Genomic DNA, 26,376 nt, shown 5'->3' on the forward strand with positions numbered 1-26,376 from the left:
CTCTAAGGCCTTACAGAGACAGCTCGTCAAAGCAATTGGACGGTAGTTTGAAGGAATCTTAGGATCCTTCCCAGACTTGGAGAAAGGCAGGACAATAGTCTGGCGCCAGGCATCAGTAAAAACATTCTCCTGCCAGATTTGGTTGAAAACAATCAGAAGAATAACAAGAGAAGTAGGAGATATATGGTGCAACATCTCACAGTGTACATCATCAGGTCTGACCAGACCAATGAAGGGCCATTTGAGTTCCACCAGTGTAAAGGGACGATTATAGTCATAGAGACAATCAGCTCCAAAGGAAAGAGGTGATTGCTCTGCCCGAGTCTTGATGGCTAAGAAGATGGAAGAGGCAGAAGTGCTAGATACCCGGCAAAAGCTTTTACCTAGAGTATCGGCGATGATCTGGGTATCAGTTACTTCCTGGCCATCAAGGAGCAAGATCGAGAGGGGGACAGAATTATATTGTCCACTGAACTTTCGAATATTGTCCCAAATTACTTTGGAACTGGTGGTAGAGGATATGCTGGTTGTGAACTTAATCCAAGATTCCTTCTGACTTTGACGTCTTACCCATCGAGCCGACTGGAAGGCGATGCGGTTCGAGAGTGTGGAATATCTACGGAAAGTATCTCAGGCTCGTTTTTGAGCCTTCCATGCCATGTGGCATGCAGGATTCCATCACGGACGAGGATATAGTGGAAAACGTGTAGAGGTTTTAGGAATATATTAAACAGCTACTTGTATAATACAGTCAGTTACGGCTGCTACACAGTCGTCTATTGATGGCTTACAGACAATGGCAGCATCAAGTTCTGCGAGAGCAGTGAAAGAGGGCCAGGTTGCCTGATCCAGCTTCCGCCAGGGCACGCAGGTGGCATCGACCACAGCCAGTCTCTCTCAAGATAATAAGGAAATGATCACTGTGGATTATTGTTAACCCCCCATGAAAAATGGGAAAATAATGAAGGGAGCAAACTGAGGTAAAAATAGCAGTAAAGGACTGACTTGGTGCATGGAAATATGTAGAAGAACCAGTATTGAAAAGAGAAAGGTTGTGATCAGAGAGCATGTGCTCTACAGAGCGACCCCTTCTATCAATACCAGCACTTCCCCAGAGGCGATGATGTTCATTAAAGTCCCCCAAGATGAAAAAGGGAGACAGCAACTGTTCAATGAGAGCATCAAGATCTGAGTGATCGTATGTCTCTCCAGGTGACAGGTAGAGAGAACAAACAGTAACGGTACGACCCCAGTAAAAACGGATGGCTACGGCAACCAAGGGTGTGTCGAGTGGCAAAGACAGGATAGGCACATGCTGATCAAATGACAGTGCCACCCGTCCATGCACTCGTCCATCACACAACCTGTCATTTTTGTATAAATAAAACCGCCGCAAGGTGACTGTATTGGCAGGTTTCAGAAATGTTTCCTTAAGGAGAGACAAACATGATGGTAAGAAGCAATCAGTGTTTTGATGTCATCCAGATTAGAACGTAAACCTCGACAGTTCTATTGTATCAGGGTGGCCATTTTTATTTACTTGTATGCAAATTGGGCAGAGAACTCTTCTGTTTACGACCACGTCTTTTTTCTTTACTGTTCTTATTCGAGGGAGGTCTATCAACCTCCATGGATCCTGCCCTGGGTCAACAGGGCAGGTATTTGCTGTTGGAAGGAGATTTCAGAGACTGAGGACGTGAACGAATTTTGCATCTTGAGGTGAGAGAGGAAGATGGATCCAAGGAAATGACTGTACCTGGAACCAAAGGATGTGGATCTTGGGGTTTGGTGGAATGTATATAAGAGACAGAGATGGGGTCGAAGTTGATTCATCAACTTTTTAAACCATGGAGGTCAAAACACTTTTCATTTGTTTGAAGAACAATTCTTTAGGAGGCATAGAGAGATCTGTCTGCACTCCTACAGTAGCTGTGGAACAAAGTGCAGCAGCATACGTCCGAAATGAAGTGGAAGACAGCAATTTTCAAGCTTCAGGATAGGTAATGTTATGAATCGTTTTCAAACGTTGCACCTCTTCTTTTTCCAACTATTTAGGGCAAGAACGAAAGTAGGAAGGGTGAGAGCCATTGCAATTGATGTAATGCAGGTCCGTTTCACACTCATAGGCATCATGGTCCTTGCCATTGCAACGAGCACACGTCAAAGAGCCACGACATGACGTCTTCGAGTGACCACACCATTGACACTAGAAACATTGGAGAGGGTTTGGAATGTTGGCCATACTCTGCAATTAAGATAACCTGCGTTGATGGTGGCAGGCTGACGTAGTGACATAAATGTCAAAAGAGAACATTGGTCAGCACCATAATTCCATCTTTGCGAGTGGAGATACGCCTCACTGCAGAAGCCTTGGGTGGAGAAACCAGCGAGAATCTCAGACTCTGGGATGCTCTTCAAATCCTTCTCAACAATAACTCCTCCAGAGATGCCAACCATTACGATTTGAGCGTAATTATTACGATTTTGGTGTATACATCACGACAAAACACTCGTACAGACAAATATTACGACTTGTTGCAACTCCCAAATTATTATATATTATAAAGGCCTATCCAAATAGTAATAAGTTGTTCCCCCAGGGCTTTAAAGGGGTGAAAAGAAAATTTCTAGTTAGATACAAATAAATTTTGATAATAAATAAAAGACATAGTCCAAATGGCTACTTGCAATAATCATGTTTGTGCTTGAAATAATAAAAAATATTTGTATTTCTGACGTCTACCAACAGTTTGAGTGCGGTGCTTCTCCATACTGGGTACGTGGGGAAATCCATAGTTACGTCATCAGTACTTGTCAGCCAATCAGCACTCGCGTAGATGGGTATTTCTCGTTTTCTAAGCGACATAAAAACACCAATGCGATCGTTCACAAGATGGAAAAAAAGAGGCTTCGTTCACCAAATTGTCTTGTTTCTGGCAAATCTAAAAGAACTAAAACTGTGAATCAAAAATTTAGGAAAGAGTACAGTGCAAAATATCTGGTCATTGCATCAAAAGTCAGTGGCAGTCATGCGTTTTGCACAGTTTGTCACACCGATTTTTCTGTGGTGCATGGCGGGATAAATGATTGTTCCAAACATACAAAATCGGCATCTCACCAACAAAATGATGAGGCGAAAACAAAAACGATGCAGATAACAACATTTATGAGTAAGAATTCAGAATATAAAAAAGAATTTCAAAAGAATTTTTTAAATTTTATTTATTAAATACAAAAAAGCAGTCATAAATGAGCAATCTATAGCAGTAATAAATAATAATATAATAATAAACAGCTTAGAGACATTGGTCAGGCCTAGTAGCCACAAACGATAAAGGGCTCTGTCTGCAATCATTATGCTCAGTCATTTGAAATAGTTGGCATTTCTGCTCCTCGTGATGAATTCAAACTAGCATGAGGTATAACTTCTATAAATATATATTTTCAATTGCCTTTGAATGCAACAGGAGTTCACTGTGTTGAGATGTGGATGTTTCCGCCAATATGTCACCAGATCTAAGCTTTTTTACTGACTTTGGAGAGCCAGCAAGTCCCTCTAGTCCCTTCTGAATGAAAAAGGGAGACATTTGCCATTAAGGTTTGTCTGAAAATGAGTGCAATATAAGAAAATGAGGTACAACAGGTGGTACAGATGGTGAGGATTGCTGCTCAGAACCATCAAGACGTGGTCGTTTACCTATAGACTGTTTTTTTCATTATTTTATTAAGATTTTTAATTGGAGTATCCATAATAAAGAAGGAAATTTCGGTGCCCACTGACCCCACCCACCATGGAGCCCTACGAGGGGACGCACTACAATGTCAAACAACCAGGGTTTCGTGAGCACTATACTCAAATACCAGCATCAAATATAATGTCCACAACACCTGTTGAGAACATCCAACACTGGTACTTGGTTGACTCTAGCCTGAGTGGACCAGCCGATTGACCCAAGGGGACCACCCCAAGGTCGCCCTCTATAAGAATTCAAGGCCAAAGTGGTGTGTTAGGGTTGGACCCCTCGACCACCATGATCCTCTCCTTCCCCTTCACGGGTTGCCACGCACGGCAAACACGTGGGTGGATGTTTAGATCCCAGAGGTGGTAAACTGAAAGAACAGAACCTTCCTTGGGAGTTCCCCTCACCATGTACAGGAATCCACACCGAGGGGTTTTTCCCTATAAAATACTTCTCCTAAACTCACTTGTTGCTTCGTTCCTTTTAACCATGTACTTAGGAATAACATTTTATTTCAAAAAATTATAGACCCAAGAATATCAAAAGAGTAAATTCATATACAGAGAATGGACATACTCGTTTCACCGCGACAAAATAAAACACTTCATGTCTGACAAGTTATGTTGAGATGGCTGCCTTCTTCATCTTTGAAAACACGAAATGACAAAACACAATAAACCTGGTAGTCACCAAAGCACTTCTAACTCAACAGAATCTGCTCTAGACGAATTCTCATCAAAATCTAGCTGTCCTTGGAACAATCTTCAAATCTAAGCACTACCACGACTTCTCAGGATACCATGTAACCCACGTCACACCAGACTTATTTCTAAAAAATAAAGCACAACTTTCCGTGTCATACTTTCTGTTAATCTCTAATGTCTACCTAAGGATGGTTAACTTAGTCCACAGATTTTTAAAATCATCTGTATAAAGGTGTATCTTTTCCCAAGGTTATGAAAGTTACAGCTATAATTCTTACACGCTAAAAAAACAAACAGTACACAATATATATTTTACAATCTAACAGCATATCCTTTATACACCAGTTAGATAAATAACCAACACCCGATATACATATACAATCAATTAGAAGAAAAAAATGCAACAGTTCTACAGAATACTCTACTCCCGTCTAGTATAAATAGGTGCTGGACTGAAAAGGTGTGACCAAAGTTCAAGTCATTGGATGTCCAGATGTGACTGAAATTCAAATTACAATTTATGAGGAACACAAGTTTCATGCTACATACATTTTTAAAGGTCAAATTAAACTACTGGTTTAAAACGTGCATCGTTTAGTACAGTATGTCAGTGTTTGATTTGTTTGTTGGAAAGAAGACAGGATACACAGTTAACAAATTTAAGAAAACATATTGTTTTAGTTGAAATATAATATTTCCAAATATATTACAGAAATGAGTTCAGTGATTGTGCTTATTACCTCCACGCGTCTGATGACGTTTGTCTGAAGTTAAGCACAAAACTACACAATTTGCTATCTGTGCTGTGCTCATCACGAGTATCGAAACCTAGTTTCTTGCGTTACAAGTTCAAAGACATGCCACTGGGGGTAAGGGTGGAGCATCTGATGTTGCAACTTCTTCATAAAAACCCGCTTGGGGACTTGTAGTTATGAGATCATGGATAAAGTATACATCTATTCACATTCTGTGTGCTTACTGAGAATCAGTGCTAATTAATTCGAATCGAGTGACAGTCCGTTGTCCTTAGCTCAGTAGCGAGTCAGCTTACGTATACAAAAAATTGGATAGTTATCAGAAAAACGAAGAATTAGGGAAGGGGTCTTAGTCAAATACAACCACGGAGAAGACAAACAGGTAGAAACCTTGATAGGTGGTTCGTAGGAAGACACATCATATAAATAAACTGATACTTCGTAGGAAAGCATACATAAATTATAGTCCAGTAGAAATTGAAACAAGATATAGCCAATACAGACATTTTCTACAACAACTAAGTTTAAACATACATATGGGTATCTAAAAGCTGCGGGAAAAATTCACGCAAATTCTCACGTGGGGTTTATTTGTTGTGTTTTTTACGGGTCAAAGTAAGGCTAATACACACATACACAATTGTGTGTGTGTGTGTGTGAGTGAAAGGACTACCAAAGACTACACTGAACCAACACAGCAAATGTGTGTGCACTGAATTTTTTACTTGTAATACTGATTTAATAAAATCACCTAGCATTATTGTGTACATGATTTTATAAAGAAATTGAAAGATCAATATTCTAGTGCATTAAGGTTTAGAGACATTGGGAATTTTAAGATGAATGTGAGAAACAAAATTAATATTGTCTAGAGCTCTATTTAGTCTCAAATAAAAGCATGCATTAGTGATTGTACTCGAAATTAAATATAGTAATTTAATTTCATGCTTTTAATTCAATAACCACGTATAAATACACGAATATTTAACGAGTTAATACAACGAATGTCTAATAACTTTCTCAAAAGACTGCTTCAGGACAATGCATAGACAAACGTGACTACTGGTGATAACATCACTGTTTACCTGCTGTTTGTGACATTACTGTTGCATCTGCTGTTGATTTTATTGCTCTGCTCTTCTTGTTGCTATAACTGGTTTTTATTATTTTAATTTTATTTTCATTACAAATAAGACATCACAATGTCTTGATGACGGTCAAACTGGTGATGATGGTGGTAGAACATTAGGATTTTCTATGCTAATTAAGGTATCACAAAGTTTGAAGGTGAGGTTCACCAGAAAGTGTAATCATCGCTTTCTGATAAACACCACAAGCGTGCTACAAGTGTTACACGCTAGCAAGAAACCTAGAACAGGCTGGACTTAATAAACAGACTTCTTCAAACTAAACACTAAGGTCTGATGGAAGTGCGGAGGGAAACCCAGAAGTCACAACCAGCGAAGCATCAAGTACGTATGTAACAGATTAACTACCTTGTTCCACCGAGAATCATAACAACGGACACAATATTTCACTCTCTGGTATCCACTGTAACAGCGACTACAGCAAATAATTTGCTAACATGGTGATGTAAAACACTATCCCAGTTCCATTGGTGATCAACAACAATACCCCAGTTTCCATGGTGATCAAGAACAGTGCCCAGTTCCTACAGTGAAGGCATCATTTTTATCAAATAAACATAATAAACAAAACTTCAATACCCTGCTGGCAAGTCAACAGAGATCAACGAAGATCATGCAGAATGGAAAGAAGATGCCGACGTGATATTTCGAAAGACATTTGAACTCGCAGATAACCATGAACACGTAGACAATACAGATATTCTTAGGTTAATATTCCATCACTCAGTTCACTCATCAATCGTGAATTTTTCTGCATACAAATCGAAAGAAGTTATCTGGAGAAAATTATGTACGCACTTATCATTTGTTCATCCTTTGTCTGGAATCGGTGAGGTTAAACATCTCAAAATACTTCAGTCATACAACAATGACGTTCACCAATACCAAGTTTCAGGGACACATCTTTATCAAACGACTTGTTACAGGATATTAGTGGACGCTCTCTACACGGACAGTGCCAAATCCAAACACTCAGGGCCCGGCGTGGCCAAGTGGATACGCCACTCGACTCGTAATCTGAGGGTCGCAGGTTCGAATCCCCGTCACACCAAACATGCCTGCTCTTTCAGCCGTGGGGGCGTTATAATGTGACGGTCAATCCCACTATTCGTTGGTAAAAGAGTAACACAAGAGTTGGCAGTGGGTGGTGATGACTAGCTGCCTTCCCTCTAGTCTTACACTGCAAAATTAGGATGGCTAGCGCAAATAGCCCTCGTGTACCTTTGCGCGAAATTCAAAACAAACCAAACAAAATATTCAGATCATTACGAATCTTGATGGTGATATAATTTAAACTTGTTCCTATACGGTTCATGTTTCCAACGAGAACAATTTACTTCCATGTTCTTTGAGTTCATTATCAAGTCAGTAGTTGGCGTCGTTTAAAAACTGGATTGAATAAGTTGGTACAGGTTAGAAGATGGTTCCATTTTACCTGTAATCACCGAAAAGTCTGCAGTCTTACAAATGTCAGGTGTTCATGTAAGAGCAGTAAACAACAAATTGTGTCATCTGATGTTCCAAAAAGGGCATCACTTATGGTATCCATTTGCAAGTGTGAATCACAAAAACAGAATACTTCTAGCACCACTGACGACGAAGAACTCGACTGTAGAAGATGTTCATTTATACCACCTGACTCTTGTCACGTGTACTGACTTTCTTGTTGGTATGTGTTATAAACACAATGTGTTGTTTAGCATTCTGTTCAGTTGCTAAACTTTTGGAGCATCAGAACAGTCAGCTTCAAGACGTGTAGTCCTGAGCGTTCATCATATGTTCGGCAAGGGATGAGGATTTGCAAATGGAATTTCATCTTTCTCTAAGTTCTCAAATATATAATTTTCCATCACTGAGGAACGTTTAGGTTATAAGTCACTATAATGCTCATAGTTTTCAAAAATTACAGTGAATGGTTCTGGTTGTTGTAAAAAAATACGAGGATTTGCAAATCGAAATTTGTCTTGTTTTTGATTTTGGAATTACTGTTCTTTCTTTCCACTCGTTTTGTCCTCCATGGAGGAACACTTTATTTTGAAAGGTAATTCATTTAATTATATAACCGATGTTTTCAAGACTATTACGCGCATATACTTTGGCTTGTCCTGATTATTAGTGGCCCCACGTGTAAATTTCGGTGAGTTTGTTTTTTTAATGTAATACTGACATCATATCCAAGTCTCCAGAGCAAACATTTAGTTATTGTGCAAAATGTCAGTTTCTACTGACAGACGTACGGAGACATGTATAAATAAACTGACAGTTTGTAGTGGAGATACGTATAAATAAACTGAGGGATCTTACGGAGATACGTATAAATAAACTGATGGTTCGTAGTGAAGATACGTATAAATAAACAGGGCTCTTACGGAGACACGTATAAATAAACTGATGGTTCGTAGTGGAGACACGTATAAATAAACTGATGGTTCGTAGTGGAGACACGTATAAATAAACTGATGGTTCGTAGTGGAGACACGTATAAATAAACTGATGGTTCGTAGTGGAGACACGTATAAATAAATTGAGGGTTCGTAGTGGAGACACGTATAAATAAATTGAGGGTTCTGACGGAGACACGTATAAATAAATTGAGGGCTCTTACGGAGACACGTATAAATAAACTGAGGGTTCGTGGTGGAGACACGTATAAATAAACTGAGGGCTCTTACAAAGATACGTATAAATAAACTGAGGGAACGTAGTGGTGACACGTATAATGAACCTGAGGGTTCGTAGTGGAGACACGTAAAAATAAACTGAGGGTTCTTATTGGAGACACGTATAAATAAACTGAGGGTTCGTAGTGGAGACATGTATAAATAAACTGAGGGTTCGTAGTGGAGACACGTATAAATAAACTGAGGGTTCGTAGTGGAGACACGTATAAATACAGAGGGTTCGTAGTGGAGACACGTATAAATAAACTGAGGGCTCTTACGAAGATACGTATAAATAAATTGAGGGTTCCTAGTGCAAATACGTATAAATAAACTGAGGGCTCTTACGGAGACACGTATAAATAAACTGATGATTCGTAGTGGAGATACGTATAAATAAACTGAGGGTTCGTAGTGGAGACACGTATCAATAAACTGAGGGTTCGTAGTGGAGACACGTATCAATAAACTGAGAGTTCGTAGTGGAGACACGTATTAATAAACTGAGGGTTCGTAGTGGAGACACGTATAAATACAGAGGGTTCGTAGTGGAGACACGTATAAATACAGAGGGTTCGTAGTGGAGACACGTATAAATACAGAGTGTTCGTATTGGAGACACGTATAAATACAGAGAGTTCGTATTGGAGACACGTATAAATAAACTGAGGGTTCCTAGTGCAAATACCTATAAATAAACTGAGGGTTCGTAGTGGAGATACATATAAATAAACTGAGGGCTCTTACGGAGACACGTATAAATAAACTGATGATTCCTAGTGGAGATACGTATAAATAAACTGAGGGTTTTAGTGGAGACACGTATAAATAAACTGATGATTCGTAGTGGAGATACGTATAAATAAACTGAGGGTTCCTAATGGAGACACGTATAAATAAACTGAAAGTTCCTAGTGGAGACACGTATAAATAAACTGAGGGTTCCTAGTGGAAACACGTATAAATAAACTAAGGATTAGTAGTGGAGACACGTATAAATAAACTGATGATTCCTAGTGGAGATACGTATAAATAAACTGAGGGTTCCTAGTGGATACACGTATAAATAAACTGAGGGTTAGTAGTGGAGAAACGTATAAATAAACTGAGGGTTAGTAGTGGAGAAACGTATAAATACATTGAGGGTTCGAAGGGGAGATACGTATAAATAAACTGAGGGTTCGTAGTGGAGTTGCGTATAAATAAACTGAGGGTTCGTAGTGCAGATGCATATAAATAAACGGACGGTTTGTAGTGAGATGCATATAAATAAATGGACGGTTTGTAGTGGAGATACGTATAAATAAACTGGCGGTTCGTAGTGGAGACACGTATAAATAAACTGAGGGTTTGTAGAGGAGATACGTATAAATAAACTGAGGGTTTGTAAGAGAGACACGTATAAATAAACTGAGGGTTTGTAAGGGAGACACGTATAAATAAACTGAGGGCTCTTACGAAGATACGTATAAATAAACTGAGGGTTCGTAGTGGAGACAAGTATAAATAAACTGATGATTCCTAGTGGAGATACGTATAAATAAACTGAGGGTTCCTAGTGGATACACGTATAAATAAACTGAGGGTTCGTAGTGCAGATGCATATAAATAAACGGACGGTTTGTAGTGAGATGCATATAAATAAATGGACGGTTTGTAGTGGAGATAAGTATAACTAAACTGAGGGCTCTTAGGGAGATACGTATCAATAAACTGGCGGTTCGTAGTGGAGATACATATAAATAAACTTGCGGTTTGTGAGAGAGACACGTATAAATAAACTTGCGGTGTGTGAGGGAGACACGTATAAATAAACTGAGGGCTCTTACGAAGATACGTATAAATAAACTGAGGGTTCCTAGTGCAAATACGTATAAATAAACTGAGGGTTCGTTGTGGAGATACGTATAAATAACCTGAGGGTTCATAGTGGAGACACGTAAAAATAAACTGAGGGTTCTTATTGGAGACACGTATCAATAAACTGAGGGTTCGTAGTGGAGACACGTATAAATACAGGGGTTTGTATTGGAGACACGTATAAATACAGAGGGTTCGTAGTGGAGACACGTATAAATAAACTGAGGGCTCTTACGGAGACACGTATAAATAAACTGAGGGTTCGTAGTGGAGACACGTATAAACAAATTGAGGGTTCTGACGGAGACACGTATAAATAAATTGAGGGCTCTTACGGAGACACGTATAAATAAACTGAGGGTTCGTGGTGGAGATACGTATAAATAAACTGAGTGTTTGTAGTGCAGAGACGTATAAATAAACTGAGGGTTCCTAGTGGTGACACGTAAAAATAAACTGAGGGTTCCTAGTGGAGACACGTAAAAATAAACTGAGGGTTCGTAGTGGAGACACGTAAAAATAAACTGAGGGTTCGTAGTGGAGATACGTATAAATAAACTGAGGGTTCCTAGTGGAGACACGTATAAATAAACTGAGGGTTCCTAGTGGAGACACGTATAAATAAACTGAGGGTTCGTAGTGCAGATGCATATAAATAAACGGACGGTTTGTAGTGAGATGCATATAAATAAATGGACGGTTTGTAGTGGAGATAAGTATAACTAAACTGAGGGCTCTTAGGGAGATACGTATAAATAAACTGGCGGTTCGTAGTGGAGATACATATAAATAAACTTGCGGTTTGTGAGAGAGACACGTATAAATAAACTTGCGGTTTGTGAGGGAGACACGTATAAATAAACTGAGGGCTCTTACGAAGATACGTATAAATAAACTGAGGGTTCCTAGTGCAAATACGTATAAATAAACTAAGGGTTCGTAGTGGAGATACGTATAAATAACCTGAGGGTTCATAGTGGAGACACGTAAAAATAAACTGAGGGTTCTTATTGGAGACACGTATCAATAAACTGAGGGTTCGTAGTGGAGACACGTATAAATACAGAAGTTTGTATTGGAGACACGTATAAATACAGAGGGTTCGTAGTGGAGACACGTATAAATAAACTGAGGGCTCTTACGGAGACACGTATAAATAAACTGAGGGTTCGTAGTGAAGACACGTATAAACAAATTGAGGGTTCAACGGAGACACGTATAAATAAATTGAGGGCTCTTACGGAGACACGTATAAATAAACTGAGTGTTTGTAGTGCAGAGACGTATAAATAAACTGAGGGTTCCTAGTGGTGACACGTAAAAATAAACTGAGGGTTCCTAGTGGAGACACGTAAAAATAAACTGAGGGTTCGTAGTGGAGACACGTAAAAATAAACTGAGGGCTCTTACGGAGACACGTATAAATAAACTGAGGGTTCGTAGTGGAGACACGTATAAACAAATTGAGGGTTCTGACGGAGACACGTATAAATAAATTGAGGGCTCTTACGGAGACACGTATAAATAAACTGAGGGTTCGTGGTGGAGATACGTATAAATAAACTGAGTGTTTGTAGTGCAGAGACGTATAAATAAACTGAGGGTTCCTAGTGGTGACACGTAAAAATAAACTGAGGGTTCCTAGTGGAGACACGTAAAAATAAACTGAGGGTTCGTAGTGGAGACACGTAAAAATAAACTGAGGGTTCGTAGTGGAGATACGTATAAATAAACTGAGGGTTCCTAGTGGAGACACGTATAAATAAACTGAGGGTTCCTAGTGGAGACACGTATAAATAAACTGAGGGTTCGTAGTGGAGACACGTATAAATAAACTGAGGGTTCGTAGTGCAGATGCATATAAATAAACGGACGGTTTGTAGTGAGATGCATATAAATAAATGGACGGTTTGTAGTGGAGATAAGTATAACTAAACTGAGGGCTCTTAGGAGATACGTATAAATAAACTGGCGGTTCGTAGTGGAGATACATATAAATAAACTTGCGGTTTGTGAGAGAGACACGTATAAATAAACTTGCGGTTTGTGAGGGAGACACGTATAAATAAACTGAGGGCTCTTACGAAGATACGTATAAATAAACTGAGGGTTCCTAGTGCAAATACGTATAAATAAACTAAGGGTTCGTAGTGGAGATACGTATAAATAACCTGAGGGTTCATAGTGGAGACACGTAAAAATAAACTGAGGGTTCTTATTGGAGACACGTATCAATAAACTGAGGGTTCGTAGTGGAGACACGTATAAATACAGGGGTTTGTATTGGAGACACGTATAAATACAGAGGGTTCGTAGTGGAGACACGTATAAATAAACTGAGGGCTCTTACGGAGACACGTATAAATAAACTGAGGGTTCGTAGTGAAGACACGTATAAACAAATTGAGGGTTCAACGGAGACACGTATAAATAAATTGAGGGCTCTTACGGAGACACGTATAAATAAACTGAGTGTTTGTAGTGCAGAGACGTATAAATAAACTGAGGGTTCCTAGTGGTGACACGTAAAAATAAACTGAGGGTTCCTAGTGGAGACACGTAAAAATAAACTGAGGGTTCGTAGTGGAGACACGTAAAAATAAACTGAGGGTTCGTAGTGGAGATACGTATAAATAAACTGAGGGTTCCTAGTGGAGACACGTATAAATAAACTGAGGGTTCGTAGTGGAGACACGTATAAATAAATTGAGGGTTAGTAGTAGAGATGCCTATAAATAAACTGAGGGTTCGTAGTGGAGATACGTATAAATACAGAGTGTTCGTAGTGGAGACACGTATAAATACAGAGGGTTCGTAGTGGAGACACGTATAAATACAGAGGGTTCGTATTGGAGACACGTATAAATAAACTGAGGGCTCTTACGAAGATACGTATAAATAAACTGAGGGTTTGTAGTGGAGATACGTAAAAATAAACTGAGGGTTCGTAGTGGAGACACGTATCAATACAGAGGGTTCGTAGTGGAGACACGTATAAATACAGAGGGTTCGTAGTGGAGACACGTATAAATACAGAGGGTTCGTAGTGGAGACACGTATAAATACAGAGGGTTCGTAGTGGAGACACGTAAAAATACAGAGGGTTCGCAGTGGAGACACGTATAAATACAGAGGGTTCGCAGTGGAGACACGTATAAATACAGAGGGTTCGTATTGGAGACACGTATAAATACAGAGGGTTCGTATTGGAGACACGTATAAATACAGAGGGTTCGTATTGGAGACACGTATAAATACAGAGGGTTCGTATTGGAGACACGTATAAATAAACTGAGGGCTCTTACGAAGATACGTATAAATAAACTGAGGGTTCCTAGTGCAAATACGTATAAATAAACTGAGGGTTTGTAGTGGAGATACATATAAATAAACTGAGGGTTTGTAGTGGAGATACATATCAATAAACTGAGGGCTCTTACGGAGACACGTATAAATAAACTGATGATTCGTAGTGGAGATACGTATAAATAAACTGAGGGTTCCTAGTGGAGACACGTATAAATAAACTGAGGGTTCGTAGTAGAGACACGTATAAATAAACTGATGATTCCTAGTGGAGATACGTATAAATAAACTGAGGGTTCCTAGTGGATACACATATAAATAAACTGAGGGTTAGTAGTGGAGAAATGTATAAATACACTGAGAGTTCGAAGGGGAGATACGTATAAATAAACTGAGAGTTCGTAGTGGAGATACGTATAAATAAACTGAGGGTTCGTAGTGGAGTTGCGTATAAATAAACTGAGGGTTCGTAGTGCAGATGCATATAAATAAATGGACGGTTTGTAGTGGAGATAAGTATAAATAAACTGAGGGCTCTTAGGGAGATGCGTATAAATAAACTGGCGGTTCGTAGTGGAGATACGTATAAATAAACTGGCGGTTTGTAGGGGAGACACGTGTAAATAAACTGAGGGTTTGTAGACGAGATACTTATAAATAAACTGAGAGTTTGTAAGAGAGGCACGTATAAATAAACTGAGGGTTTGTAGTGGAGACAAGTATAAATAAACTGAGGGTTCGTAGTGGAGACAAGTATAAATAAACTGAGGGTTCGTAGTGGAGACAAGTATAAATAAACTGACAGTTTGTAGTGGAGATACGTATAAATAAACTGACGGTGCGTAGTGGATATAAGTACAAATAAACTGAGGGCTCTTACGGAGATACGTATCAATAAACTGATGGTTCGTAGTGAAGATACGTATAAATAAACAGGGCTCTTACGGAGACACGTATAAATAAACTGAGGGCTCTTACGAAGATACGTATAAATAAACTGAGTGTTTGTAGTGGAAATACGTATAAATAAACTGAGGGTTCGTAGTGGAGATACGTATAAATAACCTGAGGGTTCATAGTGGAGACACGTAAAAATAAACTGAGGGTTCATAGTGGAGACACGTAAAAATAAACTGAGGGTTCTTATTGGAGACACGTATCAATAAACTGAGGGTTCGTAGTGGAGACACGTATAAATACAGAGGGTTCGTATTGGAGACACGTATAAATACAGAGGGTTCGTAGTGGAGACACGTATAAATAAACTGAGGGCTCTTACGGAGACACGTATAAATAAACTGAGGGTTCGTAGTGGAGACACGTATAAACAAATTGAGGGTTCTGACGGAGACACGTATAAATAAATTGAGGGCTCTTACGGAGACACGTATAAATAAACTGATGATTCATAGTGGAGATACGTATAAATAAACTGAGGGTTCGTGGTGGAGATACGTAGAAATAAACTGAGTGTTTGTAGTGCAGAGACGTATAAATAAACTGAGGGTTCCTAGTGGTGACACGTAAAAATAAACTGAGGGTTCCTAGTGGAGACACGTAAAAATAAACTGAGGGTTCGTAGTGGAGACACGTAAAAATAAACTGAGGGTTCCTAGTGGAGATACGTATAAATAAACTGAGGGTTCCTAGTGGAGACACGTATAAATAAACTGAGGGTTCGTAGTGGAGACACGTATAAATAAACTGATGATTCCTAGTGGAGACACGTATAAATAAACTGATGATTCCTAGTGGAGATACGTATAAATAAACTGAGGGTTCCTAGTGGATACACGTATAAATAAACTGAGGGTTAGTAGTGGAGAAACGTATAAATAAACTGAGGGTTCGTAGTAGAGATGCCTATAAATAAACTGAGGGTTCGTAGTGGAGATACGTATAAATACAGAGTGTTCGTAGTGGAGACACGTATAAATACAGAGGGTTCGTATTGGAGACACGTATAAATAAACTGAGGGCTCTTACGAAGATACGTATAAATAAACTGAGAGTTCGTAGTGGAGATACGTAAAAATAAACTGAGGGTTCGTAGTGGAGACACGTATAAATACAGAGGGTTCGTAGTGGAGACACGTATAAATACAGAGGGTTCGTAGTGGAGACACGTATAAATACAGAGGGTTCGTAGTGGAGACACGTATAAATACAGAGGGTTCGTAGTGGAGACACGTATAAATACAGAGGGTTCGTATTGGAGACACGTATAAATACAGAGGGTTCGTATTGGAGACACGTATAAATACAGAGGGTTCGTATTGGAGACACGTATAAATAAACTGAGGGCTCTTACGAAGATACGTATAAATAAACTGAGGGTTCCTAGTGCAAATACGTATAAATAAACTGAGGGTTTGTAGTGGAGATACATATAAATAAACTGAGGGTTTGTAGTGGAGATACATATAAATAAACTGAGGGCTCTTACGGAGACACGTATAAATAAACTGATGATTCGTAGTGGAGATACGTATAAATAAACTGAGGGTTCTTAGGGAGACACGTATAAATAAACTGAGGGTTCGTAGTAGAGACACGTATAAATAAACTGATTATTCCTAGTGGAGATACGTATAAATAAACTGAGGGTTCCTAGTGGATACACATATAAATAAACTGAGGGTTAGTAGTGGAGAAATGTATAAATACACTGAGAGTTCGAAGGGGAGATACGTATAAATAAACTGAGGGTTCGTAGTGGAGATACGTATAAATAAACTGAGGGTTCGTAGTGGAGACACATATAAATAAACTGAGGGTTTGTAGTGGAGATATGTATAAATAAACTGAGAGTTCGAAGGGGAGATACGTATAAATAAACTGAGGGTTCGTAGTGGAGATACGTATAAATAAACTGAGGGTTCGTAGGGGAGACACGTGTAAATAAACTGAGGGTTTGTAGAGGAGATACTTATAAATAAACTGAGAGTTTGTAAGAGAGACACGTATAAATAAACTGAGAGTTTGTAAGAGAGACACGTATAAATAAACTGAGGGTTTGTAAGGGAGACACGTATAAATAAACTGAGGTTTCGTAGTGGAGACAAGTATAAATAAACTGAGGGTTCGTAGTGGAGACAAGCATAAATAAACTGACAGTTTGTAGTGGAGATACGTATAAATAAACTGACGGTGCGTAGTGGATATAAGTACAAATAAACTGAGGGCTCTTACGGAGATACGTATCAATAAACTGATGGTTCGTAGTGAAGATACGTATAAATAAACAGGGCACTTACGAAGATACGTATAAATAAACTGAGTGTTTGTAGTGGAAATACGTATAAATAAACTGAGGGCTCTTACGAAGATACGTATAAATAAACTGAGTTTTTGTAGTGGAAATACGTATAAATAAACTGAGGGCTCTTACGAAGATACGTATAAATAAACTGAGGGCTCTTACGAAGATACGTATAAATAAACTGAGGGCTCTTACGAAGATACGTATAAATACACTGAGGGTTCGTAGTGGAGACACGTATAAATAAACTGAGGGTTCGTAGTGGAGATGCATATAAATACACTGAGAGTTCGTAGTGGAGACACGTATAAATAAACTGAGGGCTTTTAGGGAGATACGTATAAATACACTGAGGGTTCGTAGTGGAGACACGTATAAATACACTGAGGGTTCGTAGTGGAGACACGTATAAATAAACTGAGTGTTCGTAGTGGAGACACGTATAAATAAACTGAGGGTTCGTAGTGGAGACACGTATAAATAAACTGAGGGTTCGTAGTGGAGACACGTATAAATAAACTGATGGCTCTTACGAAGATACGTATAAATAAACTGAGGTTTCTTAGTGGAGACATGTATAAATAAACTGAGGGTTCGTAGGGAAGATACGTAAAAATAAACTGCGGGTTCGTAGTGGAGATGCGTATAAATATACTGCGGGTTCGTAGTGGAGACACGTATAAATAAACTGAGGGTTCGTAGTGAAGACACGTATAAATACACTGAGGGTTCGTACTGGAGATGCGTATAAATAAACTGAGGGTTCGTAGTGGAGATGCATATAAATATACTGACGATTTGTAAGGGTGACACGTATAAATAAACTGAGGGCTCTTACGAAGATACGTATAAATAAACTGAGGGCTCTTAGGGAGATACGTATAAATAAACTGGCGTTTCGTAGTGGAGACACGTATAAATAAACTGGCGTTTCGTAGTGGAGACACGTATAAATAAACTGAGGGTTTGTAGAGGAGATACGTATAAATAAACTGATGGTTCGTAGAGGAGATACGTATAAATAAACTGAGGGTTTGTAGGGGAGATAGGTATAAATAAACTGACGGTTTGTTTAGAGACACGTATTAACAAAGCGATATTCAGAGAGTGCTTCAATCGACCATACCCCGTACTTACCATTAGCACGCTGGGGTCCGAAGAAAAAGTTCCTTAACTTCAACAACGAAATAACTGGGGTTCCTACCCCGGCTGGTTGCTGTCGTAAATCCATCTCCTCGTTGCACTTGTGTATTCCCGGAAACAGGTGCGACTAGAGAGTATACCATAGCCACGTGCCGATTAACTAGTACCTTCAAGAGTTTCGCTTCCTTTTTGTCCCTACTGACGCTGTGAGAGACAGGGTTTTGGTGTATAAGAAGTGAACGTGTAACCCAGGGTGACTGAGAGTGAAATTAGAAACGTAATGAGACTAGGAAACTTGTGGAATAACATTCACACTAGATCGACAGAGTTCGTTTTGAACATTTTTCTGACAAATGTATAAGCTCCACCACCTGCTACTTATCGCATTGAAACATACCACTGCCTTTTAATCGAGGCCTCAAGTGTTTTGCAAAATTTCGAAGAACGGGGTGAAAAAAATAACGTGCTACAACCAGTTATCAGTTTGTAACACCTAAAAATTAAACTTTTCACACTTTAAGCATCACTCATTTTACTCTAAAGATTTTTATGGTGTCACAAAAATTACAATTTCACACATAAAATGAAATTCTACTCCAGAATCCTTTCCTATTTATGTTGTAACAAATATACAACATACACACTGTAAAATGATAAATGGATTATGTAATATTTTAGGTATGAAAAAATAAGCTAAAGCTACTTTTCTAAAACAATAAATTTAATGAACCTTTCAGCATCCTGTTTTGTTTTCAAATTCATCAATTAATGTGAAATAATAATTAAACAACTGAAAAGATTATGTGATCAAAACGTTGAACAGTGATTACTATTCAGCCTCTGTAATCTGACTTTGGAAGCTAGTCAACACCACCCACCACGAACTCTTGGGCTACTCTTTTACCAACGAATGAGCAGGTTTAGCCGTCATACTACAATTCACCATGGCTGAAAGGGTGTGCATAGTTGTTGTTGTAACGGGGATTAAAACTCGCGACCCACGAACGGCCTGCGAGTCAAGCGTCCTAATCACCTGGCCATGCTAGAGCCTAAAGGCCAGTGGAAATTAGATGCACAGTTTATTTCCTTTCGAAACCCACTTCCATAGACCAGCTGGTGAACAACTATTGAAAATGTCATTTGACATGGATGAAGATATTTACCTAATGGACACGAAGTAATATACTTAGATTTGTTGTTGTTTTTATACATTTTTCACAAAACTATTGAGAGCTATCTGCGCTAGCCGATTTTAGCTTTGAAGTGGTAGAATAGAGGGAGAAGGCTACTGGTCAACACCGCCCACCGCCAATTCTTGTACTAAAACCCTTGTCACTCTTACATACACTGTGTCCACGGGCCCAAACTGTAAAATGCGATTTTTCTTTCGTCACGGACAGATCGCGAATCACGAAACCTCGGTTCTATTGTCCGATACGCTAACCTCTTGTCCTCGTTTGGTCAACATGATTAAAACGTAGAATATCGCAGCGCCTGGGTAATCATCTTTGTAATGCCCTGATAAGCAAATCCACATTCTATATGAGACCAGGGATTAAGGGAGTGAGAGTCTTATTCAAACTATTTTAATTATTCAACGATGTTACTGGAGGGGGGAGAATAATGCGGTTATATTCTGGGACACCTCGTGCTGTGGACATCAAATGTTACTTCAACACACCCCACGTTTCAAGTAATAAAAAGACACGTGCTGCCTAAAAACCATTTGAAATTATTTGTTATTTAACCAGAACACTTATTTTACTTTTTTCAGTAACACTGATCGAATTTGGAAAGACGACAAAAAACGGAATACAAATAATTTACAACGATAAAATCAGAGGTTCGACTCCCCTCAGGGGACACAACAGATAGTTCGATGTGGCTTTGCTATAAAAATACACACACACACCGTTGTGGCTCACCGTTTTAAACACACCACAATTAATTATATATCTCAAACAGATTGAAACTGGACAATTACAACTACATACACCAAACGCGAAATTACACATTAAAATACCAGTCTAACAATATTGATGTAACCTTTAGACAATTTAAAGTGATTCGGGATTTTCTACGAGAACAACACCTTACATTAACACCTATAATTCAGGTTTGTTTTTTATTAATTTTGCGCAAAGCTACACGAGGGCTATCAGCGCTAGCAGTCCTTACTTTAGTAGTGTAAGATTAGAGGGAAAGCAGTTAATCATCACCACTCACCGCCAACTCTTGGGCTACTATTTTACCAACGAATAGTGGGATTGACCGTCACATTATAACGCCCCCACGAGCGTGTTTGGTGTGTGGTGTGACGGGGATTCGAATCCGCGACCTTCGGATTACGAGTCGAGGGCCTTAACCACCTGGCTATGCCGGGCCTACAATTCTGGTACAATTCCTAATCCTAAACTACTGACCATAAGAAAGGCAAACACCAAATAGCACCCTCTGCTATGAGGACGTTATTCGAATCTTTAAGATAAATAGCGGAATTAGATTATTTTATTGTTATTATTATTTATAATTACTACTTAGTGTACGAAGCATGTTCAGTAGTGTTATGTCTCGAACATCGGACTTTGATCTGGAGCCCAAATGCTAAGCAACAGATCGGGCCAAGCCTGGTCACGGGAATCTTACCTCAATATTAGTCCTATATGTTTGTAGTGCTTCGTTAGCTCTTAAAATTCTTGCAGTGATTATAAAATTGATTTGTTTGGTTTGGTTTGTTTTGAATTTTGCGCAAAGCTACACGAGGGCTATCTGCGCTAGCCGTCCCTTATTTAGCAATGTAAGACTAGAGGGAAAGCAGTCAGTCATCACTACCCACCGCCAACTCTTGGGCTACTATTTTACCAACGAATAGTGGGATTGACCGTAACATTATAACGCCCCCACAGCTGAAAGTGTGAGCATGTTTCGTGTGACGGGGATTCGAACCCGCGACCCTCGGACTGCTTGTGGAGTGCTCTAACCGCCTGGAGATTTGTAATGACCAACTGATCGATGCTAAATATCCTGAGAAATATATTGGTGTAAAACTCGAACAGGTTGGATAGTAAGTGGGTCGAGTGCCTCAACCACCTGGCTATGCCAGGCCTAAATGTAATTGAAGGTAGTAACCTGCTGTAGGCGGTTAGTGCCGAAAACTAAATTCTTTGATAATTTTCATTAGATCCAGATTAAAAAAATCCACAAAAAACCTTTTTATCCAAAAATGATAATGTATAATTACATTTAAGTTTATTTAATAATGATAATACGAAGCAGAAACAGAGTTACGAAGCTTAACTCGCAATCTTAGGGTCGCAGGTTCGAATCCCCGTCACCGAACATGCTCGACCTTTAGGATTTCTGTCATAGCAAGCCACGCGAGAATATAAAATCATGGTTGATTTGATATACCCGACAAGACGACCTCAGAATTAGATAATACTCAGGTCGCGCAATTAATAATAATCTAAAACACTCAATCGACGATTGATTGATTCTCACCTAAATATGTTAACTATGTGTTAAAATAGAAGGCAAGGTTAAATATGCTTACAGAAATCTCTCTGTTCTCAGGTGTAATTGATACCACGTGCATTTAACATTTACATTAATTGTTTAATGGTTTCTTTGAAAAATCTAATCAGCTGCTTGACATTATATTACACAGAATATACAAAAAAAATGGTTGACTTGTGATTCAACGAGCAAATGCAAAACTTGGTCGGTTACGAAAAATCGCCCACAGTTACCAACCGTCCCTTTATTATTCCTTTGAAAAAAGAAAATAAAAAAAAGATTTTAATGCATACTGAATAAACGTAAATAAAAAACTGAAGCATAAACTGTTTTTTATTATTGTTATTACTTTTCGCATTTTGTCTGTTAGAAATATCGTCAAATGTTAATATCTGGTGTTTCGTCCCGTCACATTAACCATTGATGAAGGGTCTGAATATTTATTTTACAACGCGTCCACTGGTATCAGTACCACAAAATCTTTACTTTTTAATGTGAGTATACGAAATTAATGTTCTATCATCAATTATGTACATGTTTCTGTGATATTTGTTTTACTTTTCGATACTTATGTGGTAATTTCGTTTGGAACTGTTTCTTTGAAGATCACAGTTGTATAAAGAAATAACTTTTGTTTTTCTCTCCTGCGGTTTCCATTAACTCCGACACCACAAACAACACATTAAAGTCGGTGTAGTATATAAGAGCGAACAGATGAAAAGACTTACAGTGTACGAAGTTATGTTCGAAGGTGTTTCATCACATCCCACGGTTGTCATTAACAGAAAATGTTTGTGCTTTGGTCTAAATAAGCCTTTTGAAACGGATATTCGCGTAAAGCTATATAAGGCCTACATGATCCAGCTGTTCCTCACAAACATGAAGGAAAGCAGCACTCACCGCCATTTCTTGGGTTACTCTATTCGAAAAACAGTTTTGGCCGTCATTCTTATAACACAACCACGTCCCTACAGTAACGAACCATAGACCTTTGGATTAATAATTCGACACACTAACCACTAATCCATGTCCGGACCTCTTCTGACACATCTTTTTTCTCTATATCTATCTATTTCTTTCTATCCATGTTTAGGTCTTTTGCAACTTTCGCTCTACAGAACCTACTGAAATACGGTGAAATAACTTATTTTCTATGCAAAACACACACTGGGCCTCCAGCACTAATTACTAACATAAGCTGCAATAGTGAATCTATTTGTATTTATTTTTTTTTATTAGATTCATGCTGTTATGGGTCACGTAAGTAACAAAATCAGACTTAAAGACAGTTTGGTGCAGTGCTAGTTTACGAGAGCTTGTGCAAAATGTTAAATGGAGTTCAAGTCAGAAATTCTAGGGTTAGGTAAGTAATAAATCGTCAGTTCGCTATTAATTACCTAAGTCTGTTCAGTCAAAAAATAATGTAATTTTGACATCGCCTATACATCTCATATTAAATCAAGGCAAAGTAATATATACCAAGCTTTGGCTTCGCAATAAACTGGTGAGTGTTGCTTAACAAACATTTATACTCAAAATTAATAGTTTTAAATGATTGTTTGGATTAATATCAAAGCAACAGAAATATAGTTAAATCAATAAAACAGGAACAGGGTTGATATCTAAGAAACAGAAAGATTGTTAATATCAAAGTAACAGGAAGATAGTTTATATTAAGGTAACAGGAACAGAGTTCATATCAAAATTTTATAGCGGCTGCAATTTATGTTTAGTATACAAATGGTTCATGAAAATATGTTTATAAACTGATGGGATCCATATCGGGTTAGTCCTTCGGTTATAGTTACTCAATATTACCAACAAGTGGTATATTTTTAAGAATTTAAACATTAAAGACGGGTGAGCCAACATATTTAGTACAAATTCTTCGGGCCCAGCACAAAGTTTCACAGCAGCAAAAAATTACAGAAGTATAAACAACCTAAAAATGTATCTCAGAACGGCTGGTATGGGCATTAACACTTGTATTGATAAGGAGAGAACAACGTTTCAACCTTCCTAGGTCATCTTCAGGTTAACAAACAAACCTAGGATGACCTGAGAAGGTCGAAACGTTCTTCTCTCCTTATCAATAAAAGTGTTAATACTCATACCAGCCGTTCTGAGATACATTTTTATTTCAAGTGGGTTTCTAGTCATGAGATAAAACAACCTACTCTTGGTGTTGCATTTTTATTCATAAATAGAGATTTGCAAAAACTTGGAATAATTTTGATAAAGCACAAAATGCATACTTTGTGAAACATTATAATAAGACTTGAATGCAGTAATAAAATGGAAACGACTACGGAAAGTTTTCTCCTTATATGTATTTAAGACGTCTTTGAACGGTGTTCTAATTGTGGGAAATTGCTCTAAGTTTTTCTTTACAGTAACCGAATTGTTATAGTTTTTGTTTTGTGTTCAGACATTTTTTTGTATAAATATGTCTTTTATGTTTTCCAATTATTTTTTTGACAATTTTTAGTCTCTTGAATTCAACTGAAAATGTTTGATAATTGTTTTATTGAAATAGAACCATTTATTTTTTATGAGACGCCAGTTGTTTGTAACAATATGTAATTTCTCATCTTGAAAAATATCAAGCTATAATTACCAAATTACCCATCCAATCAGGTTCTCACTCGGAAACACTCTTTTAAAAATAATTTTCTTGACGTTATTAAGTTCTCACTTTGAAACAAAGAAACCTAAAATTACAAGCAAACAAACTTTCATGGTGTCTTAAAAAAGTAATAAAAACAAATAAAATGGTAGACTATAAAAAATTTGGGTGAGACGTCCTTTTTTTCCAAAACCTGGTGAGACATTGTTTGTATTCCTAACTATTCATTATAACAAAAACTAGACAGTTAAGCCTAATTAATGAAGTGCTAAGTTTAGACCTTTATTCTAACTCGAAAGACATCGCTTAGAAAATGTTTAACCTAAAGGTCCTTGAAAAAAAAAGGTGTTGGTAAGGTTTATGTATCAGCTCTGAAATGTTTGGGTAGTAGCAGATATAAATAAAAAACACTTAAACTGTGATTTTTAAACCAGTGATGGTAGTAAAACCAACGCATTAGATGTATCACTCTTAACCTTGTTTATACTTTTGCACAAAGCTGCACAATGAGCTATCTGTGCGCTGCCCACTACAGGTATCAAAACCCGGTTTTTAGCGGTGTGAGTTTGCAAACATACTGCTGTGCGACTAGAGGGCCGTTTTTAGTTGTTCAAGAAACAAATAAAATATTGATATTAAACCAAATAACCTTTGCATAAATTAATTCTTAATACTGATTACCTTATATGTTAAACCTAAATTCTCTTAGAAACAATAGTTTTTAAATGACGAACCCTTAACAAATAAATTAACCACACTCCTGTGGTAAATGTTGATAATGTATTACTACCTATATCAAGAACTACAGGTAATGTTATTCTATAAGCTTTTCTTCGTATTACTTTTAGTTTTTTAATTTCGCTTTCAGCTTTGTTCCTAACTACCTGAAAGTATAATTCTGTTATCTTATAATGCAGCATTACTTAGGCCTAATAAATAGAGCAGTAGAATGTACTTTTCAAAATATTATGAAGTTAGTTTTATCAGGATCTAAAGATAAAATCAAGATAGCCGTTTCCTACATTGTTGTTGTTTTTAGGTTATATACAAAAAATAATTTGAAAGTTAAAAACTAATTCCAAAAACATTTTCATTGCCTAAATTTAAACTATGAAATAATTCCAAATTACTTCATTCACCCACTTCTTTTTAATAAAACTCGCTATTAAACGTAAATTAAAGTCAAGTTCAACCTTCAAAATTCATTGAATTCAACTTAATTTTGTAGAGGGATGTGCAATCACAAACAAAAGACGTACAAACCTCAAACAGAACTCACAGCAATACAGAAAGATAGTAAAACTACATATTCTTAGTAGGAAAAAACAAAATCTTTCGAGGGCACAACACTAAATGTAACTTTATATTTTCTTTCCCAGATATTGAATAATTCGAAATATATTTTTTTAATTCTACGCAATAATGACAATTGCATTTTTATGCCCATTTAACTGTTTAACGTTATTAGTCTGTTACACCGAAAAAAAAACCTTTATTTGCTCAACATTTATACAAAATTCCCAAAACTAAATATGACACCCTAAGGTTGTTTTAGAAACAACAAATGTTTCGCAGACTTTTTTTTTTTTTTTTTTTTGGGGGGGGTATAGTCAAACTTAGCACTCTTATAACTTAAGCCTAATCATGCGTTTGGCA

The 26,376-nt window shown here is 37.8% G+C and overlaps 1 protein-coding gene across 13 annotated transcripts in view; it reads right to left on the reverse strand.

Moving 5' to 3' along the window:
* Positions 1 to 26,376, reverse strand: part of LOC143230575 (zinc finger protein rotund-like) — a 288,029-nt gene that overhangs the window by 121,533 nt on the left and 140,120 nt on the right. For 2 of the 13 annotated variants that reach the window (XM_076464374.1, XM_076464377.1), the window contains exon 2: positions 18,573 to 18,782. The exons of 9 other annotated variants lie outside the window; for them this stretch is intronic. In XM_076464374.1, the coding sequence (XP_076320489.1) occupies positions 18,573 to 18,666 (94 nt within the window). In that variant the 5' untranslated portion in view covers positions 18,667 to 18,782. Of the gene's footprint in view, positions 1 to 18,572; positions 24,099 to 26,376 lie in introns of those variants that run through there. 2 more of the 13 variants (XM_076464376.1, XM_076464375.1) reach the window with 2 other exon arrangements.

The sequence above is a fragment of the Tachypleus tridentatus genome, chromosome 10, assembly GCF_004210375.1.
Source record: "Tachypleus tridentatus isolate NWPU-2018 chromosome 10, ASM421037v1, whole genome shotgun sequence".
NCBI lineage: Eukaryota > Metazoa > Arthropoda > Merostomata > Xiphosura > Limulidae > Tachypleus > Tachypleus tridentatus.